The sequence below is a fragment of the Salvelinus alpinus genome, chromosome 19 (assembly GCF_045679555.1).
Source record: "Salvelinus alpinus chromosome 19, SLU_Salpinus.1, whole genome shotgun sequence".
Classification (NCBI taxonomy): domain Eukaryota; kingdom Metazoa; phylum Chordata; class Actinopteri; order Salmoniformes; family Salmonidae; genus Salvelinus; species Salvelinus alpinus.
Window position 1 is genome coordinate 18,642,362 of NC_092104.1, and position 19,397 is coordinate 18,661,758.

The window sequence follows — 19,397 nt, forward strand, 5'->3', positions numbered from 1 at the left end:
CGTAGATGACATGAAACCAGTTAGTTTAGGTGAGATCAGTACTGAGGCAATTTCAAAGCACACAGAATGCATACCATACCATGCCATGTTGTACTATATGCATCTACAATGTGCAGCGTATGCTTGATCCATTATCCTCAACATGGTAGAAGCCTTAACAAAACCACCTTATAATGTGAATGTTTCCTGTGTTCTTGTGTTTTTCCTTCTAAATGAAGGAGGAAGAGAAAAGTCAGGTGGCTATGGTAATTAACAACTATTATTATCATCATATTGTGGCTATAGTAATTAACAACTATTATTATCATCATATTGTGGCTATAGTAATTAACTATTATTATCATCATATTGTGGCTATAGTAATTAACAACTATTATTATCATCATATTGTGGCTATAGTAATTAACTACTATTATCATCATATTGTGGCTATAGTAATGAACTATTATTATCATCATATTGTGGCTATAGTAATGAACTATTATTATCATCATATTGTGGCTATAGTAATTAACAACTATTATTATCATCATATTGTGGCTATAGTAATTAACAACTATTATTATCATCATATTGTGGCTATAGTAATTAACAACTATTATTATCATCATATTGTGGCTATAGTAATTAACTATTATTATCATCATATTGTGGCTATAGTAATTAACTATTATTATCATCATATTGTGGCTATGGTAATTAACAACTATTATTATCATCATATTGTCATCTACGTTTTCCGGCGTAACATCAGCCTGTATGAGTGGCTGGCTGGCTGTCTGGCTGGCTGGCTGGCTGGCTGGCTCGCTGGCTGGCTGGACAGGAATAGGAGTAGGTTGGCCCCAGAGGCTGATCTAGGATCAGTTTTATATATTTTATTAAGGTTCAGATTTAAAAAGGTTTGGACTGTAAGCTGATCTTAGACCAGTGCCCACAGCCAATTTCTATCTTGATTGGCTGGCTGACTACTGCATGGCTTTGTGAAGACCAGTAGGGAATGCATGGAGGACGGATCGGTGTTCAATACGATACAATACAATACAGGTACACCATACAATACAATACAATACAGGTACACCATACAATACAATACAGGTACACCATACAATACAATACAATACAGGTACACCATACAATACAATACACTACAGGTACACCATACAATACAGGTACACCATACAATACAATACAGGTACACCATACAATACAATACAATACAGGTACACCATACAATACAATACACTACAGGTACACCATACAATACAGGTACAATACAGGTACACCATACACTACAATACAGGTACACCATACAATACAGGTACAATACAGGTACACCATACAATACAGGTACACCATACAATACAATACAATACAATACAGGTACACCATACAATACACTACAGGTACACCATACAATACACTACAGGTACACCATACAATATAATACAATACAATACAGGTACAGCATACAATACAATACAATACAGGTACACCATACAATACAATACAGGTACACCATACAATACAATACAATACAGGTACACCATACAATACACTACAGGTACACCATACAATACAATACACTACAGGTACACCATACAATACACTACAGGTACACCATACAATACAATACAATACAGGTACACCATACAATACAATAGAATACAGGTACACAATACAATACAATACAGGTACACCATACAATACACTACAGGTACACCATACAATACAATACACTACAGGTACACCATACAATACACTACAGGTACACCATACAATACAATACAATACAGGTACACCATACAATACAATACAATACAGGTACACCATACAATACACTACAGGTACACCATACAATACACTACAGGTACACCATACAATACAATACAGGTACATCATACACTACAGATACAGCATTCAATACAGGTACACCATACACTACAATACAGGTACAGCATACAATACAATACAATACAGGTACACCATACAATACAATACAATACAGGTACACCATACAATACAGGTACACCATACAATACAATACAATACAGGTACACCATACAATACAATACAATACAGGTACACCATACAATACAATACAGGTACACCATACAATACAATACAGGTACACCATACAATACAATACAGGTACACCATACAATACAATACAGGTACACCATACAATACAATACAGGTACACCATACAATACAATACAGGTACAGCATACAATACAATACACTACAGGTACACCATACAATACAATACAATACAGGTACATCATACACTACAGATACAGCATTCAATACAGGTACACCATACACTACAATACAATACAGGTACACCATACAATACAATACAATACAGGTACAGCATACAATACAATACACTACAGGTACACCATACAATACAATACAATACAGGTACATCATACACTACAGATACAGCATTCAATACAGGTACACCATACACTACAATACAATACAGGTACACCATACAATACAATACAATACAGGTACAGCATACAATACAATACAATACAGGTACACCATACAATACAATACAATACAGGTACAGCATACAATACAATACAATACAGGTACACCACACCATACAATACAATACAATACAGGTACAGCATACAATACAATACAATACAGGTACACCATACAATACAATACAGGTACACCATACAATACAATACAATACAGGTACACCATACAATACAATACAATACAGGTACAGCATACAATACAATACAATACAGGTACACCACACCATACAATACAATACAGGTACACAATACAATACAATACAGGTACAGCATACAATACAATACAATACAGGTACACCATACAATACAATACAGGTACACCATACAATACAATACAATACAGGTACACCATACAATACAATACAGGTACAGCATACAATACAATACAATACAGGTACACCATACAATACAATACAATACAGGTACACCATACAATACAATACAATACAGGTACAGCATACAATACAATACAATACAGGTACAGCATACAATACAAAATAAACAATACAGGTATATTATACCGTACAATATAATACAATACAATACAGGTACATCATACACTACAGATACAGCATTCAATACAGGTACAGCATACACTACAATACAATACAGGTACAGCATACACTACAATACAATACAGGTACACCATACAATACAATACAATACAGGTACACCATACAATACAGGTACACCATACAATACAATACAGGTACACCATACAATACAATACAGGTACAGCATACACTACAATACAATACAGGTACACCATACAATACAGGTACACCATACAATACAGGTACACCATACAATACAATACAATACAGGTACACCATACAATACAATACAATACAATACAGGTACACCATACAATACAATACAGGTACACCATACAATACAATAGAATACAGGTACACCATACAATACAGGTACACCATACAATACAATACAATACAGGTACAGCATACACTACAATACAATACAGGTACACCATACAATACAATACAATACAGGTACACCATACAATACAATACAGGTACACCATACAATACAATACAGGTACACCATACAATACAATATAATACAGGTACAGCATACACTACAATAGAATACCCTGGTACAGCATACAATACAATACAATACAGGTACACCATACAATACAATACAGGTACACCATACAATACAATACAGGTACACCATACAATACAATACAATACAGGTACACAATACAATACAATACAGGTACAGCATACAATACAAAATAAACAATACAGGTATATTATACCGTACAATATAATACAATACAATACAGGTACATCATACAATACAATACAATACAGGTACACCATACAATACAATAGAATACCCTGGTACAGCATACAATGCAATAGAATACCCTGGTACAGCATACAATGCAGTATAATACCCTGGTACAGCATACAATGCAATAGAATACCCTGGTACAGCATACAATGCAGTATAATACCCTGGTACAGCATACAATACAATACAGGTGTAAAATACGATATAGGTACATCATATATAGGTACATCATAATGCAGGTACAGCACAAAACACAGGTACAGTATACGGTACAACACAGTTACGGCATACAATACAGGTACAGATACAGCATACATCTGTACTGTCTTATGTCTGTCTTTTTGTACTATGTGTCTGTAGGAGGAAGACGAGGTGCCTGATGATGAGACTCTGAACCAGATGATCGCCCGTAATGAGGATGAGTTTGAGCTGTTCATGGTGAGAAGCACATGACATTAGCAGTAACCTTCGGTATGGTGCTTTACATTAACAGTAACCTTCGGTATGGGGCTTTACATTAACAGTAACCTTCAGTATGGTGCTTTACATTAACAGTAACCTTCAGTATGGTGCTTTACATTAACAGTAACCTTCGGTATGGGGCTTTACATTAACAGTAACCTTCGGTATGGGGCTTTACATTAACAGTAACCTTCAGTATGGTGCTTTACATTAACAGTAACCTTCGGTATGGGGCTTTACATTAACAGTAACCTTCGGTATGGGGCTTTACATTAACAGTAACCTTCAGTATGGGGCTTTACATTAACAGTAACCTTCAGTATGGTGCTTTACATTAACAGTAACCTTCGGTATGGGGCTTTACATTAACAGTAACCTTCGGTATGGGGCTTTACATTAACAGTAACCTTCGGTATGGGGCTTTACATTAACAGTAACCTTCGGTATGGTGCTTTACATTAACAGTAACCTTCGGTATGGTGCTTTACATTAACAGTAACCTTCGGTATGGTGCTTTACATTAACAGTAACCTTCGGTATGGTGCTTTACATTAACAGTAACCTTCGGTATGGGGCTTTACATTAAAAGTAACCTTCGGTATGGGGCTTTACATTAACAGTAACCTTCGGTATGGGGCTTTACATTAACAGTAACCTTCGGTATGGGGCTTTACATTAACAGTAACCTTCGGTATGGGGCTTTACATTAACAGTAACCTTCGGTATGGTGCTTTACATTAACAGTAACCTTCGGTATGGTGCTTTACATTAACAGTAACCTTCGGTATGGGGCTTTACATTAACAGTAACCTTCGGTATGGGGCTTTACATTAACAGTAACCTTCAGTATGGTGCTTTACATTAACAGTAACCTTCGGTATGGTGCTTTACATTAACAGTAACCTTCGGTATGGGGCTTTACATTAACAGTAACCTTCAGTATGGTGCTTTACATTAACAGTAACCTTCAGTATGGTGCTTTACATTAACAGTAACCTTCGGTATGGGGCTTTACATTAACAGTAACCTTCGGTATGGTGCTTTACATTAACAGTAACCTTCGGTATGGGGCTTTACATTAACAGTAACCTTCGGTATGGGGCTTTACATTAACAGTAACCTTCGGTATGGTGCTTTACATTAACAGTAACCTTCGGTATGGTGCTTTACATTAACAGTAACCTTCGGTATGGTGCTTTACATTAACAGTAACCTTCGGTATGGTGCTTTACATTAACAGTAACCTTCGGTATGGTGCTTTACATTAACAGTAACCTTCGGTATGGTGCTTTACATTAACAGTAACCTTCGGTATGGTGCTTTACATTAACAGTAACCTTCGGTATGGTTCTTTACATTAACAGTAACCTTCGGTATGGGGCTTTACATTAACAGTAACCTTCGGTATGGGGCTTTACATTAACAGTAACCTTCGGTATGGTGCTTTACATTAACAGTAACCTTCGGTATGGGGCTTTACATTAACAGTAACCTTCGGTATGGGGCTTTACATTAACAGTAACCTTCGGTATGGGGCTTTACATTAACAGTAACCTTCGGTATGGGGCTTTACATTAACAGTAACCTTCGGTATGGTGCTTTACATTAACAGTAACCTTCGGTATGGTGCTTTACATTAACAGTAACCTTCGGTATGGTGCTTTACATTAACAGTAACCTTCGGTATGGTGCTTTACATTAACAGTAACCTTCGGTATGGTGCTTTACATTAACAGTAACCTTCGGTATGGTGCTTTCTAGAAGCACATGACATTAACAGTAACCTTCGGTATGGTGCTTTCTAGAAGCACATGACATTAACAGTAACCTTCAGTATGGTGCTTTCTAGACATTGATATGTATATTGAATACTGACACAATAAGACCACTATAGGGTAAAGGTTAGGATTAAGGTAAAGGTTAGGATTAAGGTAAAGGTTAGGATTAAGGTAAAGGTTAGGATTAAGGTAAAGGTTAGGGATAAGGGAAAGGTTAGGGATAAGGGAAAGGTTAGGGATAAGGTAAAGGTTAGGGATACGGTAAAGGTTAGGGATACGGTAAAGGTTAGGGATACGGTAAAGGTTAGGGATACGGTAAAGGTTAGGGATACGGTAAAGGTTAGGGATAAGGTAAAGATTAAGAGAAAGGTTAGGGATAAGGTAAAGATTAAGAGAAAGGTTAGGGATAAGGTAAAGGTAAAGGTTAGGGATAAGGTAAAAGTTAGGGATACGGTAAAGGTTAGGGATACGGTAAAGGTTAGGGATAAGGTAAAGGTTAGGGATGAGGTAAAGGTTAGGGAAAGGGTAAAGGTCAGCGTAAAGGTTAGGATTAAGGTAAAGGTTAGGGTAAAGTTTAAGATTAAGGTAAAGGTTAGGGAAAGGGTAAAGGTAAGGATTAAGGTAAAGGTTAGGATTAAGGTAAACGTTAGGATTAAGGTAAAGGGATAAGGTAAAGGTTAGGGATAAGGTAAAGGTTAGGGATAAGGTAAAGGTTAGGGTAAAGGTAAAGGTTAGGGATAAGGTAAGGGTTAGGGTAAAGGTTATGGTAAATGTAAGGGTAAAGGTTAGGGTAAATGTAAGGGTAAGGGTAAAGGTTAGGGTAAAATGTTAGGGTTAGGGTGAAGTTTAAGGGTTAGGGTTAGAAATCAATAAAGTGTTGTTTCCTCTTTAGAGTATGGACCTGGACCGGCGGCGGGAGGATGCCAGGAACCCTAAAAGGAAGCCTCGTCTGATGGAGGAGGTCGAGCTGCCATCTTGGATCGTCAAGGATGACGCAGAGGTGGAGCGGCTCACCTGCGAGGAAGAGGAGGAGAAGATCTTCGGCCGAGGATCACGCAGGAGAGGCGACGTTGACTACAGCGACGCCCTGACAGAGAAACAGTGGCTCAGGGTAGGCTGGAACATATTATTTTATTCTCAATAATAACTTAAGTATTTATAAAGATGAAACAAAACAGAAACAATGGCTCAGGGTTTTGCCAGAATCTAATTCTTAATCCCATTAACCCCCTAGTGGTAGGGAGAGCTAAATAGCCCTAGGGAATGGGACAATATTACATCACTTGCAAATAGCAGAAGCTAGCCTACCACGCAATTCAGTAAAGTGCTGTTTACGGCCTTGTGTTTTTCACAATGTCTGTATTGGCGGCAGTACTAACTTTCCTTATATTTCTCATGCAACAAAATCTAATGAAGAATGGAGAAAGACCCACTTAGAATTTGTGGCATGCACTACTCATGTAAAAAAGCAAGATGGCGCCGACAGATAGGGCAGCTCTGCTTCTAGCTCCTAAGCAACTTTGCAGTTACATTATTAGCCCAGGAATTTTTTTGTGATATTACATACAACCGTAAATAACTTTTGAATATCAGACCGGCGGTAACTCAACAGCATTACGACCGGGAATATGACTTTCCCGAATTGGATCCTTTGTTCGTACCCCCCATGGCAATTTAACTGATTCCAGAGGCTGATCCAAAACACAGCCGGCGGAGAAGAGGTATTTGGAGTGGACTTGTAGTCTGACTCAGGAGGCGCGCACACCATCCACCGTTTCCGAGTGTATTACTCGCTAATGTTCAGTCTTTGGATAATAAAGTAGACGAGCTCAGGGCGAGGATCTCCTTCCAGAGAGACATCAGGGATTATAACATACTCTGTTTCACAGAAACATGGCTCTCTCGGTATATACTGTCTTTGTCCATACAGCCAGCTGGGTTCTCAGTATATCACGCAGACTGGAATAAAAAACTCTCCAGGAAGAAGAAAGGCAGGGGTGTATGTTTCGTGATTAACCACTCATGATGTGATTGTAATAACATACATAAACTCAAGTCCTTTTTTTCACCCGACCTAGAATACCTCACAATCAAATGCCAACCGTATTACCTCCCAAGATAATTCTCTTTGGTTATTGTCATAGCCGTGTATATTTCCCCTCAAGCCGATACCACAACATCCCTCAAAGTACTACACAGGACTTTATGCAAACTGGATTACACATATCCTGAGGCCACATTTATTGTAGCTGGGGATTTTAACAAAGCAAATTTAAGAAAAAACGCTATCGAAGTTCTATCAACACATTGACTGTAGTACTCGCGCTGCTAAAACACTCGACCACTGCTACTCCAACCTCTGGGATGCATACAAGGCCCTCCCCCGCCCTCCCTTCAGCAAATCTGATCACTCCATTTTGCTCCGTGCTAAGGACTTTTCAACGCTCGTCTGAATCCACGCTGCACGATTGTTTTGATCACGCAGACTGGGATATGTTCCGCGTAGCCTCTGAGAATAACATTGACAAATGCATTGATTTGGTGACTGAGTTTATCAGGAAGTGTATAGGAGATGTTGTACCCACTGTGATTGTTAAAACCTACCCTAACCAGAAACTGTGGAAATCGCATTTCACCATGGCAAGGTGACTGGGAATATGGCCGAATACTAACTAGGCAATGAAACAGGAAAAACGTCATTATAGAGACAAAGTGGAGTCACAATTCAACGGCTCTGACACGAGACGTATGTGGCAGGGTCTACATACAATCACGGACTACAAAAGGAAAACCAGCCACTTCGCGGACACCGACATCTTCCTTCCAGGCAAGCTAAACACCTTCTTTGCCCGCTTTGAGGATAACACAGTGCCACTGACATGGTCTGCTACCAAGGACTGGGCTCTCCTTCTCCGTGGCCGACGTGAGTAAGACATTTAAACGCGTTAACCCTCGCAAGGCTGCCGGCCCAGATTGCATCCCTAGCCGCGTACTCAGAGCATGCACAGACCAGCTGACTGGAGTGTTTACGGACATATTCAATCTCTCCCTATCCCAGTCTGCTGTCCCCGCGCTCCGTATCACTCACTTCTGTCATCATGAAGAGCTTTGAGAGGTTAGTTAATGATCATATCACCCTACCTGACACCCTAGACCCACTTCAATTTGCTTACCACCCCAATAGATCCACAGACGATGCAATCACCATCACACTGCACACTGCCCTATCCCATCTCGGCAAGAGGAATAACTATGTAAGAATGCTGTTCATTGACTACAGCTCAGCATTCAACATCATAGTACCCTCCAAGCTCATAATTTAGCTTGTGGCCCTGGGTCTGAACTAGAGGTCGACCGATTAATCGGAATGGCCGATTAAATAGGGCCGATATCAAGTTTTCATTATTTTAATTTCATTTATTTAATCTTTATTTAACTAGGCAAGTCAGTTAACCTCTCTGGGGTAGCCCTGGCCAATAGCCAGGGAAAATACAGAGCGCCACATTCAAATAAAATGATATAAAAATCAAACTTTCATTAAATCACACATGTAAGACACCAAATTAAAGCTACACTCGTTGTGAATCCAGCCAACATGTCAGATTTCAAAAAGGCTTTTCGGCGAAAGCATAAGATGCTATTATCTGATGATAGTACAACAGTAAACAAAGAGAGTAGCATATTTCAACACTGCAGGCAAGACACAAAACGCAGAAATAAAAATATAATTCATGCCTTACCTTTGACGAACTTCTTTTGTTGGCACTCCAATATGTCCTATAAACATCACAAATGGTCCTTTTGTTCGATTAATTCCGTCGATATATATATCCAAAATGTCAATTTATTTGGCGCGTTTCATCCAGAAAAACACAGCTTCCAACTTGCGTAACGTCACTACAAAATATATCAAAAGTTACATGTAAACTTTACCAAAACATTTCAAACTACTTTTGTAATACAACGTTAGGTATTTTAAAACGTTAATAATCGATCAAATTGAAGACGGGATGATCTGTGTTCAATACAAAAAGAAAACAAACTGACGCAACTTTTCTGGTACTGTCCCTCTCTCAAACAATTTACTTCAAGTGACCCTCATTTAAGATGGACGTACTTCTTCATTACACAAAGGAAAAACCTCAACTAATTTCCAAAGACTGGTGACATCCAGTGGAAGCGGTAGGAACTGCAAACAAGTCCCTTAGAAATATGGTGTCCCAATGAAAACTCATTGAAAAGACAGTGACCTCAACAACAACATAAAAATCTGAATGATTTGTCCTCGGGGTTTTGCCTGCTACATAAGTTCTGTTATACTCACGGACATGATTCAAACAGTTTTAGAAACTTCAGAGTGTTTTCTATCCAAATCTACTAATAATATGCATATCTTATATTCTGGGGATGAGTAGCAGGCAGTTGAATTTGGGCAAGCTATTTATCCAAAAGTGAAAATGCTGCCCCCTACCCCAAAGAAGTTAAGAACAGATTCTTATTTTCAATGACGGCCTAGGAACGGTGGGTTAACTGCCTTGTTCAGGGGCAGAACGACAGATTTTTACCTTGTCAGCTCAGGGATTCAATCTTGCAACCTAACCTACGATTAACTAGTCCAACGCTCTAACCACCTGCCTCACTAGGAGCCCGCCTGTTACACGAATGCAGTAAGAAGGCAAGGTAAGTTGCTAGCTAGCATTAAACTTAATCAATCATAATCACTAGTTATAACTACACATGGTTGATGATATTACTAGTTTATCTAGCGTGTCCTGCGTTGCATATAATCGATGCAGTGCGCATTCGCGAAAAAGGACTGTCGTTGCTCCAACGTGTACCGAACCATAAACATCAATGCCTTTCTTAAAATCAATACACAGAAGTATATATTTTTAAACCTGCATATTTAGCTAAAAGAAATCCAGGTTAGCAGGCAATATTAACCAGGTGAAATTGTGTCACTTCTCTTGCGTTCATTGCACGCAGAGTCAGGATATATGCAACCGTTTGGGCCGCCTGGCTCATTGCGAACTATGCAATTTAACAGGAATATTTAGACTGATGGATGCCACCCGTTAGATAAAATACGGAACGGTTCCGTATTTCACTGAAAGAATAAATGTTTTGTTTTTCGAGATGATAGTTTCCGGATTTGACCATATTAATGACCTAAAGCTCGTATTTCTGTGTGTTATTATGTTATAACTAAGTCTATGATTTGATAGAGCAGTCTGACTGAGCGGTGGTAGGCACCAGCAGGCTCGTAAGCATTCATTCAAACAGCACTTTCGTGCGTTTTGCCAGCAGCTCTGCTGTTTATGACTTCAAGCCTATCAACTCCCAAGATTAGGCTGGTGTAACCGATGTGAAATGGCAAGCTAGTTAGCGGGGTGTGCGCTAATAGCGTTTCAAACGTCACTTGCTCTGAGACTTGGAGTGGTTGTTTCCCTTGCTCTGCATGGGTAACGCTGCTTCGAGGGTGGCTGTTGTCGTTGTGTTCCTGGTTCGAGCCCAGGTAGGAGCGAGGAGAGGGACGGAAGCTATACTGTTACACTGGCAATACTAAAGTGCCTATAAGAACATCCAATAGTCAAAGGTATATGAAATACAAATGGTATAGAGAGAAATAGTCCTATAATTCCTATAATAACTACAACCTAAAACTGTTTACCTGGGAATATTGAAGACTCATGTTGAAAGGAACCACCAGCTTTCATATGTTCTCATGTTCTGAGCAAGGAACTTAAACGTTAGCTTTCTTACATGGCACATATTGCACTTTTACTTTCTTCTCCAACACTTTGTTTTTGCATTATTTAAACCATATTGAACATGTTTCATTATTTATTTGAGGCTAAATTTATTTTATTGATGTATTATATTAAGTTAAAATAAGTGTTCATTCAGTATTGTTGTAATTGTCATTATTACAAATAAATTTAAAAAACCGTCCGATTTAATCGGTATCGGCTTTTTTTGTCCCCCAATAATCGGTATCGGCGTTGAAAAATCATAATCGGTCGACCTCTAGTCTGAACCCCGCCCTGTGCAACTGGGTCCTGGACTTCCTGATGGGCCGCCCCCAGGTGGTGAAGGTAGGAAACAACACCTCCACTTCGCTGATCCTCAACACTGGGGACCCCAAGGGTGCGTGCTCAGCTCCCTCATGTTCTCCCTGTTCACCCATGACTGCGTGGCCTCCAACTCAATCATGAAGTTTGCAGACGACACAACAGTAGTAGTCCTGATTACCAACGATGACGAGACAGCCTACAGGGAGGAGGTGAGGGCCCTGGGAGTGTGGTGTCAGGAGAATAACCTCTCACTCAATATCGACAAAACAAAGGAGCTGATGGTGGACTTCAGGAAACAGCAGAGGGAGCACCCCCCTATCCACATTGAAGGGACCTCAGTGGAGCAGGTGGAAAGCTTCAAGTTCCTCTGCGTACACATCACTGATGATCTGGAATGGTCCACCCACACAGACAGCGTGGTGAAGAAAGCCAACAGCGCCTCTTTTACCTCAAGAGGCTGAAGAAATTTGGCTTGTCACCTAAAACCCTCACAAACATTTACAGATACACAATTGAGAGCATCCTGTCGGTCTGTATCGCCACCTGGTATGGCAACTGCTATCACACGCAACTGCAGGGCTCTCCAGCGGGTGCTGCAGTCTGCCCAACGCATCATCGGGCAAACTACCTGCCCTCCAGGACACCTACAGCACCCAATGTCACAGGAAGGCCAAAAAGATCATCAAGGACAACCACCCCCCGAGCCACTGCCTGTTCACCCCGCTATCATTAGAAGGTGAGGTCAGTACAGGTGCATCGAAGCTGGGACCAATAGACTGAAAAACAGCTTCTATCTCAAGGCCATCAGACTGTTAAATAGCAATCACTAGGCGGATTTCACCCGGTTTACTTAACCCTGCACCTTAAAGGCTGCTGCCCCATATACATAGACTGTCACGTTCGTCTTCCTCCTCTTCTGAGGAGGAGTAGTTGGAAGGATCGGAGGACCAATATGCAGCATGGTAAGTGTTCATCTTGAATTTATTTAGAAAAGAGAACACTGAACGAACTATACAAAAATAACAAACAACGAACGTGAAGCTATCGAATAATAGTGCTGACACAAAACACTACACATAGACAATCACCCACAACCCACAATGACAAAACAGGCTACCTAAATATGGCTCCCAATCAGAGACAACGACAAACACCTGCCTCTGATTGAGAACCATATCAGGCCAAACAAATAGAAATAGACAAACTAGACATACAACATAGAATGCCCACTCAGATCACACCCTGACCAAACAAAACATAGAAACATACAAAGCAAACTATGGTCAGGGCGTGACATATACTTGAAATCACTGGCCACTTTAATAATGGAACACTAGTCACTCTAATAATGTTTACATTGTGGCAGACCAGGGGGTCAAAACATTTACACAGATCAGACACGGACTGTAGGATTAGCTCAGTTTCAAAGGTGTTTATTAAAAATAATAGTCCAAAAGAAAAGAAGAGACCATCTCCAAGATACCGTCTTCTGGGCTCCAGGTCTTGCTGTATCCTGTGGGGATCAAAAACTGAACTCCTTCCTGTTACCTCTGGTACCGTCCCCAACTATACGGGAGCCCTTTCCTCCCTCAGTCTCTCCCCTGTGTGCTGCCCTTCTGGCAGCTTTATGGGACTTGTAAAGCTGGTGAGCAAGCAGCCCTTGATTACTCACCAATCCCCAATCAGCCCCAATTAGTCCTGGGCGGAGAGCCCGTCGAGACCTGGCACGTCCAGTAGATGGAGCCATCGCCTCGAGATGTATACTCCGTCTGTCACCAGGCCTCGACGAGTCTCCCCCTGGTGGCTGACTTGCTGTACGCCACAACATATTTTTCCTTTACTCATCTCATATGTATATATGCAATAAAATGCAAATTAATTACTTAAAAATCATACAATGAGATTTTCTGGATTTTTGTTTTAGATTCCATCTCTCACAGTTGAAGTGTACCTATGATAACAATTACAGACCTCTACATGCTTTGTAAGTAGGAAAACCTGCAAAATCAGCAGTGTATCAAATACTTGTTCTCCCCACTGTATTTATATTGTTTTTACACTGCTGCTGCTCGCTGTTTATTATCTATGCATAATCACTTTGCAAATTACCTCAAATAACTGGTGCACCCTTCATATTGAATCGGCACCGGTACCCCCTGTCTATAGCCTCGTTATTTAATTTTATTGTGTTACTTTTTGATTTCATAAAGTTTATTTAGTAAATATTTTCTTAACTCTATTTCTTGAACTGCATTGTTGGTTAAGGGCTTGTAAGTAACTATTTCACGGTGAGGTCTACACTTGTTGTATTCGGCGCATGTGACAAATAACATTTGATTTGATTCGAGTCTCATAGCAAAGGTTCTGAATAATTAATTAATTAATTTAAAATACATTTACAAAAAGGTCTAACCTGTTTTTGCTTTGTCATTATGTGTGTAGATTGATGAGAAAAACATTTCATTTAATCAATTTCAGAATAAGGCTGTAACGTAACAAAATGTGGAAAAAGTCAAGGAGTCTGAATACTTTCCAAATACTGAATACTTTCAGTTTCATAACGAAGTCCTACGAACACATGCTTAATACTGTTAGACAGGTAAGAATTGTGGGATTCTGAAACAATGTGATACAATACACCTGCACATTTGTTCTTGGCTCATGAGTTCAGTCTGTAACCAGAACAATGGGAAGGACAGCTACAGTATATGAGTGTATTTCTATCTGTGTGTCGCCCTCTACAGGCAGTAGAGGATGGTAACCTGTATTTCTATCTGTGTGTCGCCCTCTACAGGCAGTAGAGGATGGTAACCTGTATTTCTATCTGTGTGTCGCCCTCTACAGGCAGTAGAGGATGGTAACCTGGAGGAAATGGAGGAAGAGATCCGTCTGAAGAAGTCGAGGAAGAGGAGGAGACGAGGGGACAAGGACGGAGGGAGGGAAGAGGGAGGAGAGAAGGCAAAGAAGAGGCGTGGACGTCCCCCTGCTGAGAAGCTGTCCCCCAACCCCCCCAAACTCACCAAACAGATGAACGCCATCATCGACACCGTCATCAACTACAGAGACGGGTAAGAGAACCATAGCAGGAGAGAGTGGTGGTACCCCCAACCAGTCCTCTAGTACCTGGGTTGCACATGTTTTCTCTAGTCCAGCAATAGTATCCCTGATTAAATTATTGACAGAGTTGTGATAGTGTTTAGCCAGTATTCCTCTGGGGTTCCTATATCAGTATCGTCCTCTGGGGTTCCTATATCAGTATCGTCCTCTGGGGTTCCTATATCAGTATCATGCTCTGTCCTCTGGGGTTCCTATATCAGTATCGTGCTCTGTCCTCTGGGGTTCCTATATCAGTATCATGCTCTGGGGTTCCTATATCAGTATCATGCTCTGTCCTCTGGGGTTCCTATATCAGTATCATGCTCTGTCCTCTGGGGTTCCTATATCAGTATCATGCTCTGTCCTCTGGGGTTCCTATATCAGTATCATGCTCTGTCCTCTGGGGTTCCTATATCAGTATCATGCTCTGTCCTCTGGGGTTCCTATATCAGTATCATGCTCTGTCCTCTGGGGTTCCTATATCAGTATCATGCTCTGTCCTCTGGGGTTCCTATATCAGTATCATGCTCTGTCCTCTGGGGTTCCTATATCAGTATCATGCTCTGTCCTCTGGGGTTCCTATATCAGTATCATGCTCTGTCCTCTGGGGTTCCTATATCAGTATCGTCCTCTGGGGTTCCTATATCAGTATCGTCCTCTGGGGTTCCTATATCAGTATCGTGCTCTGTCCTCTGGGGTTCCTATATCAGTATCGTCCTCTGGGGTTCCTATATCAGTATCGTGCTCTGTCCTCTGGGGTTCCTATATCAGTATCGTGCTCTGTCCTCTGGGGTTCCTATATCAGTATCGTCCTCTGGGGTTCCTATATCAGTATCATGCTCTGTCCTCTGGGGTTCCTATATCAGTATCGTGCTCTGTCCTCTGGGGTTCCTATATCAGTATCATGCTCTGTCCTCTGGGGTTCCTATATCAGTATCATGCTCTGGGGTTCCTATATCAGTATCATGCTCTGGGGTTCCTATATCAGTATCATGCTCTGTCCTCTGGGGTTCCTATATCAGTATCGTCCTCTGGGGTTCCTATATCAGTATCGTCCTCTGGGGTTCCTATATCAGTTTCCTATATCAGTATCGTCCTCTGGGGTTCCTATATCAGTATCGTCCTCTGGGGTTCCTATATCAGTATCGTCCTCTGTCCTCTGGGGTTCCTATATCAGTATCATGCTCTGTCCTCTGGGGTTCCTATATCAGTATCATGCTCTGTCCTCTGGGGTTCCTATATCAGTATCATGCTCTGTCCTCTGGGGTTCCTATATCAGTATCGTCCTCTGGGGTTCCTATATCAGTATCGTCCTCTGGGGTTCCTATATCTGTATCGTCCTCTGGGGTTCCTATATCTGTTCCGTGCTCTGTCCTCTTGGGTTCCTATATCTGTTCCGTGCTCTGTCCTCTGGGGTTCCTATATCTGTTCCGTGCTCTGGGGTTCCTATATCTGTTCCGTGCTCTGGGGTTCCTATATCTGTTCCGTGCTCTGGGGTTCCTATATCTGTTCCGTGCTCTGTCCTCTGGGGTTCCTATATCTGTTCCGTGCTCTGGGGTTCCTATATCTCTCCGTGCTCTGTCCTCTGGGGTTCCTATATCTGTTCCGTGCTCTGTCCTCTGGGGTTCCTATATCAGGTCCGTGCTCTGGGGTTCCTATATCTGTTCCGTGCTCTGTCCTCTGGGGTTCCTATATCTGTTCCGTCCTCTGGGGTTCCTATATCTGTTCCGTGCTCTGGGGTTCCTATATCTTGTCTGTGCTCTGTCCTCTGGGGTTCCTACATCTGGTCCGTGCTCTGGGGTTCCTATATCTGTTCCGTGCTCTTTCCTCTGGGGTTCCTATATCTGTTCCGTGCTCTGGGGTTCCTATATCTGTTCCGTGCTCTGGGGTTCCTATATCTGTTCCGTGCTCTGGGGTTCCTATATCTGTTCCGTGCTCTGTCCTCTGGGGTTCCTATATCTGTTCTGTGCTCTGTCCTCTGGGGTTCCTATATCTGTTCCGTGCTCTGGGGTTCCTATATCTGTTCCGTGCTCTGGGGTTCCTATATCTGGTCCGTGCTCTGGGGTTCCTATATCTGCTCCGTGCTCTGTCCTCTGGGGTTCCTATATCTGTTCCGTGCTCTGTCCTCTGGGGTTCCTATATCTGTTCCGTGCTCTGGGGTTCCTATATCAGTATCATGCTCTGTCCTCTGGGGTTCCTATATCTGTATCGTCCTCTGGGGTTCCTATATCTGTATCGTCCTCTGGGGTTCCTATATCAGTATCGTCCTCTGGGGTTCCTATGTCAGTATCGTCCTCTGGGGTTCCTATGTCAGTATCGTCCTCTGGGGTTCCTATATCAGTATCGTCCTCTGGGGTTCCTATATCAGTATCGTCCTCTGGGGTTCCTATATCTGTATCGTCCTCTGGGGTTCCTATATCTGTATCGTCCTCTGGGGTTCCTATATCAGTATCGTCCTCTGGGGTTCCTATATCAGTATCGTCCTCTGGGGTTCCTATATCAGTATCGTCCTCTGGGGTTCCTATATCAGTATCGTCCTCTGGGGTTCCTATATCAGTATCGTCCTCTGGGGTTCCTATATCAGTATCGTCCTCTGGGGTTCCTATATCAGTATCGTCCTCTGGGGTTCCTATATCAGTATCGTCCTCTGGGGTTCCTATATCAGTATCGTCCTCTGGGGTTCCTATATCAGTATCGTCCTCTGGGGTTCCTATATCAGTATCGTCCTCTGGGGTTCCTATATCTGTATCGTCCTCTGGGGTTCCTATATCTGTATCATGCTCTGTCCTCTGGGGTTCCTATATCAGTATCGTCCTCTGGGGTTCCTATATCAGTATCGTCCTCTGGGGTTCCTATATCTGTATCGTCCTCTGGGGTTCCTATATCTGTTCCGTGCTCTGTCCTCTTGGGTTCCTATATCTGTTCCGTGCTCTGTCCTCTGGGGTTCCTATATCTGTTCCGTGCTCTGGGGTTCCTATATCTGTTCCGTGCTCTGGGGTTCCTATATCTGTTCCGTGCTCTGTCCTCTGGGGTTCCTATATCTGTTCCGTGCTCTGTCCTCTGGGGTTCCTATATCTGTTCCGTGCTCTGGGGTTCCTATATCTGTTCCGTGCTCTGTCCTCTGGGGTTCCTATATCTGTTCCGTGCTCTGTCCTCTGGGGTTCCTATATCTGTTCCGTGCTCTGGGGTTCCTATATCTGTTCCGTGCTCTGTCCTCTGGGGTTCCTATATCTGTTCCGTGCTCTGGGGTTCCTATATCTTGTCCGTGCTCTGTCCTCTGGGGTTCCTACATCTGGTCCGTGCTCTGGGGTTCCTATATCTGTTCCGTGCTCTTTCCTCTGGGGTTCCTATATCTGTTCCGTGCTCTGGGGTTCCTATATCTGTTCCGTGCTCTGGGGTTCCTATATCTGTTCCGTGCTCTGTCCTCTGGGGTTCCTATATCTGTTCCGTGCTCTGGGGTTCCTATATCTGTTCCGTGCTCTGGGGTTCCTATATCTGTTCCGTGCTCTGGGGTTCCTATATCTGGTCCGTGCTCTGGGGTTCCTATATCTGCTCCGTGCTCTGTCCTCTGGGGTTCCTATATCTGTTCCGTGCTCTGTCCTCTGGGGTTCCTATATCTGTTCCGTGCTCTGGGGTTCCTATATCTGTTCCGTGCTCTGGGGTTCCTATATCTGTTCCGTGCTCTGTCCTCTGGGGTTCCTATATCTGTTCCGTGCTCTGTCCTCTGGGGTTCCTATATCTGTTCCATGCTCTGGGGTTCCTATATCTGTTCCGTGCTCTGTCCTCTGGGGTTCCTATATCTGTTCCGTGCTCTGGGGTTCCTATATCTGTATCGTCCTCTGGGGTTCCTATATCAGTATCATGCTCTGTCCTCTGGGGTTCCTATATCTGTTCCGTGCTCTGTCCTCTGGGGTTCCTATATCTGTTCCATGCTCTGTCCTCTGGGGTTCCTATATCTGTTCCGTGCTCTGGGGTTCCTATATCTGTTCCGTGCTCTGTCCTCTGGGGTTCCTATATCTGTTCCGTGCTCTGTCCTCTGGGGTTCCTATATCTGTTCCGTGCTCTGTCCTCTGGGGTTCCTATATCTGTTCCGTGCTCTGTCCTCTGGGGTTCCT

General features: G+C 42.1%; 1 protein-coding gene across 10 annotated transcripts in view; it reads left to right on the top strand.

Moving 5' to 3' along the window:
• smarca2 (SWI/SNF related BAF chromatin remodeling complex subunit ATPase 2) overlaps positions 1-19,397 on the top strand; it is a 134,425-nt gene that overhangs the window by 90,154 nt on the left and 24,874 nt on the right. For 9 of the 10 annotated variants that reach the window (XM_071352461.1, XM_071352463.1, XM_071352465.1 and 6 more), the window contains 4 exons: positions 219-245; positions 4,233-4,310; positions 7,005-7,223; positions 15,031-15,254. In XM_071352461.1, the coding sequence (XP_071208562.1) occupies positions 219-245; positions 4,233-4,310; positions 7,005-7,223; positions 15,031-15,254 (548 nt within the window). The remainder of the gene's footprint in view (positions 1-218; positions 246-4,232; positions 4,311-7,004; positions 7,224-15,030; positions 15,255-19,397) is intronic. The other variant, XM_071352464.1, reaches the window with a different exon arrangement.